This window comes from Oreochromis niloticus, linkage group LG11 (assembly GCF_001858045.2).
Source record: "Oreochromis niloticus isolate F11D_XX linkage group LG11, O_niloticus_UMD_NMBU, whole genome shotgun sequence".
Taxonomy (NCBI): domain Eukaryota; kingdom Metazoa; phylum Chordata; class Actinopteri; order Cichliformes; family Cichlidae; genus Oreochromis; species Oreochromis niloticus.
The window spans coordinates 2310262-2316030 of NC_031976.2; the positions used below are offsets into that span (position 1 = coordinate 2310262).

General features: G+C 45.0%; 1 protein-coding gene across 1 annotated transcript; it reads right to left on the bottom strand.

Annotated features, from left to right (window-relative positions):
* Positions 1–265: 265 nt before the first annotated feature.
* Positions 266–5406, bottom strand: fzd1 (frizzled class receptor 1). Its single transcript, XM_005472376.3, has one exon. It carries the CDS (start codon positions 5012–5014, stop codon positions 3356–3358), a length of 1659 nt encoding a protein of 552 aa, XP_005472433.1. The 5' UTR covers positions 5015–5406; the 3' UTR covers positions 266–3355.
* Between the last annotated feature and the right edge of the window lie 363 nt (positions 5407–5769).

Below are 5769 nucleotides of genomic sequence, written 5' to 3' on the forward strand. Positions count from 1 at the left end.
TTTTATACATTTTTTGTGGATGTTAGAATTAGAGCCATTTTTGAGCTGGACAAAAACGAGGACTATGAGATGAATTTCTTATGCTTGTAAGCACAAATGATCATACTAGCATACTAACTAGATCATACCTAAAAGATATTGTTCTAAAGCATGTTTGGAGAGACAGACTTTAAACCCGTTACTCTGTCAAAGCAAATACAGCACCTGAATATTCTGCAGTTTCTTTACCAATTCAAAAAAGTAAAAGAAGACATTTTACAAACGCTTGACAGTTGAAATGGTGACATTGTTTTTATTCTCATAAAACAATCAATGTAGCGTATATATGATTTTTTTCTATAAATATAAAGGTTCTCTTCATAGCAAATGCAAAGGAAATTACTTCAAAGCAGTGACTATTGTAGAGCCGTCAACACAATAAAAGGATTATTATGAATCGGAAGCACTGTGTGGAAGAGCGTTTGACAAGAACACACAGTCATGAAATGTGTGTGTGTGTGTGTGTGTGAGCGAGCTGCACCGACAGCAGCCGCTCTGCATTTCAGCACAAGGCTTCCTTTCTCCTGCGGTGGAAGACATGCAAGCTGCTGGCTGCTCTTCAGTCCCACAGTGCAGCTACGTTCACCGGGATCAGGTTACTCTGCAGATGAACCCGAGCCCCCTTTCAACAGTTTCTGACATGTTCAAGCCCCAGGAACAGAGCGTGAAAAAACTCTTCCAAAAATGTCTGATATGTGCATTACAAACAGCCGCAGACATTTACAGCACCACGTTTGAGTCTGGACACCCTTAACCTTCTGTCAGTTCAATACTTTGTCAAATATAATAAAAAATGTTAAAATCTGTATGTGAATCAGAACTGCCACGATGAATTTTGCAAACACAGAAGTGGATTCAAATCTAAATGTACTTTGTATTACTTGAGACTCGTTTTGTTTCCTCGTTTACACCCTTTGATAAAAGGGAGAATTATTATTATTTTCTTGTGAAACACGACACTGAATCCATCTTTCACTTTATACCGTCCAGTAAAAATGATCTCGTACTACTGACGATTATTCAAGCTTGAACTGTTTCAAAAGCTAGTTATGACCTAAAAGATCTGAGCATCTTATTTTTAATGATGTCATTGATTTTATTTTCATTAACTTGCAGATTCTCTTTGAAAAACTAATTTATACCTTTAACTGCATAAAGTTAAAGGATCCAATCTCCAAATTCTCAAAATTAAATTTTCCTTTGAATTCCAATTTTGGATTGAATCTTTTGTTTTTGCCTCATAACAAATTACAGCACAATCAAACATTTCTGATGTGAAATAAAACAAGCAGGAAATAATTTCAATGTGTTGTGTAACAAACTATAAAGGCTCAAAGGCGTCCAAAGATTTGACACAATACTAAATGTCGGAAAATAGTCAAAGTTAAAAATGTGCTTACACGCACACACACACACACACACACACACACACACACACGCACACAGCTCTGCTGGAGTATTTCATTTTCTTTTTAAAAACTGCATTTCTCAAAATAGATCTTTATTAAACACAGACATATTACTGCTGCTTTGAACGTGTGCAGTAAAGGAACACACCAGCATTTCTGCATGTTGTAGATCTACATAGAACCGTTGGTTAGATTGTTACTGTGCTTCTGTGTTCACTTTGGTCAAAGTTGTGTTGCTGTTGCATCAAATTACAAGGGGTCAGTCTGCGTCATAGCAACCATGCCAGAAAAACATAACATAGTGCTGGGCGGTACACTGTTCATAACGTCATGCATGATATATTTTTTTCAAATACAGACCCCCCCACCCCCACCCCCACGGCTTTTCATTGAGATATGCATTATATAAGCTGTATTTACTCAATGCTTCCTGACTAAGTCTCATCAACTGACCATATTTGTTACTAATTTGTAATTCAAAATTTCACACAGACAAACAGCATGCTGGGATATGCTGGCCAGGCAGGTAAGCACAGCAGGGTGCTAACAGCGGGAGGTGCTCTGTGCAGGCTGCACGGTCAGGAGCAGCTGAGACAGAGCGAGGATGAAGAAAAGAACAACAACAACAAAAAAAACCAGCAAAGATGACCCAGAGAGGATCTGCTGTTTTTCCTGGTCTCTGCACTGTGGGCAGGGATGCTCCACACACAGTGACATGGATAATGTGCTACTTGAGGTAAGAGTGTTTTTCCTGATGGCTGAATCATTTCCCCCACAAAGTTTGGAGAATAAGTCCAAACAGACTTTCTTAAAGCTCATGACCCACAACATGTTGATTTTGTTACAAACAGGAACAAAAAAATAAAAAAGTGGAAACGCATCTCACGTAAAACTTCCTGTTCTGCTTTAAGGACTGACTCCCTGTGACACAGCATAGGACAACAGAGATTGTTTCGGGTGTGTGTGTGTTTAGGGTTTTATACTCCTGACAGAAGAACGAGCTGCTGTAGTTCTACATGAAGACCCACTGGGACGACCCTGAAACTGAATCTCACGGTCATACCGCCCAGCACTACACGCAAAACCCCAAAAAGGAATCCTGAAGGTCACAGTGTTCAGAATTACAAAAAGCAGATCATGATCACGGCAGTTCATTAAAAAGAAACATGTTTTCAGGAAAACGTGAAGGAAATTAATCTTGAGTTTTGCCTGAGAGCATTGTAACATACATGCAAAACCACTTGTGTGTTCCTTTACATTTGCATGACTACCTGTGCTTTATTTAGAAAAGGAATGTTAGGGCCTGAGCTACAGGCCACAACCATCTGCCACAGTGACTCACATTCACAACCTTGCACACCACTTCTTGTTCCCAGGACTGCTGACACGTCCCTCCAGAGCCGGGCCACCGCTCGCTCCACTGTACAACAGACACAAACTACAGCTGGTTAATCGGGGGGAGAGGGAGCCACGAGGAAGCACTTGGGTTTCACGAGACTCTGCTTAGAATAGACCTGGGGCTCACAGGCAGTTCACCGATCACACACACACACACACACACACACACACATACACACCATGGGAAGTACTCCTAGAAGGTGTCTGCAGTAAGACAAGTCATGAGATCTCAGGATTGTTGATGATCGGCTGGCTCTTTGTGATGATTAAGTAAAATTCCATCAAGTCCAATGTATGAAAAAAGGTGTTTAAAAAAATCTTTTTTTAAATCTTTAAATACAAATATATACTTACAAAAATCTCACAAATATGTATGTACATTAAAAAAAAACAAAAAACAGAGCGAGTGTCTCCTGTGAGTCCAAGAAAATGAATAAAAAGAACATAAAGAGGATTATCATTCAGTTTGTCACAAAGCAGTCTGTGTGAGGTGTGAGGTTTGAACCACACTACACTGTGGTCTCCCCCTGTTTACTGTTGGCCAGTCTCGTGTAAAACCTCCTCCAGGAGTTAAGGGTCTTTCCGGACCAGATCCAGAAGCCAGAAGTGATGCCAACAATGAGCGTCATGAGATACTTGATCATGAAGACGGTGAAGTCCGGGCTCATGTTGGGGTGGCTGTGGGCCGGACACGGCACGGCGTATGTCTTGCACGTCTGGCTGATCCACGTCCTCTCCCACTGCTCTCTGAAGGCCTGCTCGTAAAAGTAACAGGCGATGACGATGGTGGCCGGCACGGTGTAGAGCACGCTGAAGATGCCTATCCGCACCATCAGTTTCTCCAGCTTCTCCGTCTTGGTGCCGTCGTGCTTCATGATGGTCCGGATTCGAAACAGGGACACGAATCCGGCCAAAAGGAAGGAAGTGCCAATAAACAGGTATACGAAGAGCGGCGCCAGAACAAAGCCGCGCAGGGCATCCACGCTGTTGATGCCCACAAAGCAAACCCCACTCAACACGTCTCCATCCACCTGTCCTACTGCCAGGATGGTGATGGTTTTGATGGCAGGAACGGCCCAGGCCGCCAGGTGGAAATACTGAGAGTTGGCCTCAATAGCTTCGTGGCCCCACTTCATTCCTGCCGCCAGGAACCAGGTGAGAGCCAGGATGACCCACCAGATTGAGCTGGCCATGCTGAAGAAGTACAGCATCATGAAGAGGATGGTGCAGCCCTCCTTTTTGGTGCCCTGCACCACAGTCTTTATGTCGTTGTCAAACTTGTCATTGCAAACCACTTTGTCCTCCAGTAAAAATCCAGCAATGTAGGCGATGGAAACCATAGTGTAGCAGCCAGAAAGGAAGACGATGGGCCTCTCTGGGTAGCTGAAGCGCTTCATGTCCACCAGGTAGGTGAGCACGGTGAATAAAGTGGAAGCACAACACAGCACTGACCATATGCCGATCCATATGCGGGCGAATTTGAGCTCCTCCTCGCTGAAGTACATCATCCCGTGGGATCTCTTCGGCTCGCACGGAGCGGCGCAGTTCTCCTGCCCGAGGAAGCGGTAGTTCAGGTAGGGAGGCACCCTGAGCGAGGCCGGGCATCTGAACTGCCCGTTCCCCGGGTCAGTAGGTGGCCGCTCGGTGGAGTAGGGCCCGGGCTGGGGCTCCGTGTGGTCCGACATGTTCTGGCCGACGCACAGCTCCCCCGCGCCGTGGACCGGGAAGCTATCGCACGCGAGGCTGTCGGGCCACTGGAAGCCGAACTTGTTCATGAGCGCCTCGCAGCCCTGCCGCGCGCGCTCACACAGAGAGCGGCACGGGGGCAGCGCCTTCTCCAGCACGGTGCACACGGGGGCATACATGGAGCACAGGAAGAACTTTAAATCCGGGGAGCACTGCACTTTCACCAGCGGGTAGAACTGGTGGACCTCCAGCCCCGCGTCCTCCTGGTTGGTGTGGCCCAGCAGGTTCGGCATGATAGTCTCATTGTAGGCGATGTCCGTGCACAGGGGGATGGAAATGGGCTGACAGAATCCGTGCTCCGGTATAGACAATCCTCGGTCACTGCCGCCGTATTGGCCGTTGACTCGAAAAATTCCCAGGTTCAGGAACAGGATAAAAAACAGAAAAACCAAAGCCGAGCGGAGAAGTCTGTTGTAAGCCATGTTGAAGAATGCAGACGCTGCCGTACTTTCTGCGTGTTGTTTAACTAACTTGCGTTACCTCAGCAGGCAGCAGGCGACTTCCCTGAACGCTCTTTGTTGGCGTTTCTCGGAGAGGTAAGCGCCGCTTCTCGCCGCGGGATTCTCGCTGTCCGTCCTCCCTCTCGTCGCCGCGCCGAGGTGGCAGCGCAGTGCGTTAGAACATCCACACTTCTGAATCGCAAACTCGGAACTCCTCGGCTGAAATCCAGTCCAAAAACAAGCCCGAACTCTAATCCTCCAGGACAAGGACGGCTCCGGTGTTCAGCGTGCCCGACACAGCGTCAGTCTGCCGTTCAAACCTGTTCTGCGATCCCTCACTCTAACTCCTCTGCAGGCAAGCTAACCACCAGTCATTATGACTTCCGTGCAAAACTTTCACAATAAAAGCCTTTAACACAACTGTAGCTTGAGCAGCTTTGTGAGCTTAAAAACTGATACGCAGACTATTTTAATCTTGATGGGAAATATTTCATTTTCTTGACTTTATCCCCCTTTGGTTCTGTTCATGAATTTTGTATTTATTACATTTTTTCATTGTTTTAATATGCTGCCTTCTTTATAAATAGTCATTTAAAATGAAACGGTTAAGTTATGATAATTTAATTAAAGATTACAATTATTTCAATCAATATAAAAAGCAGATTTAATGCACAGTAAAAGTACCAAATAAAAGTAATGTTATAAACATAAAGGTCAAAGTACTTTATATTTTAATA

Coding starts and splice junctions, on each gene's coding strand:
- fzd1 (XM_005472376.3), bottom strand. CDS start 5,014: ATGGCTTACAACAGACTTCTCCGCTCGGCTTTGGTTTTTCTGTTTTTT.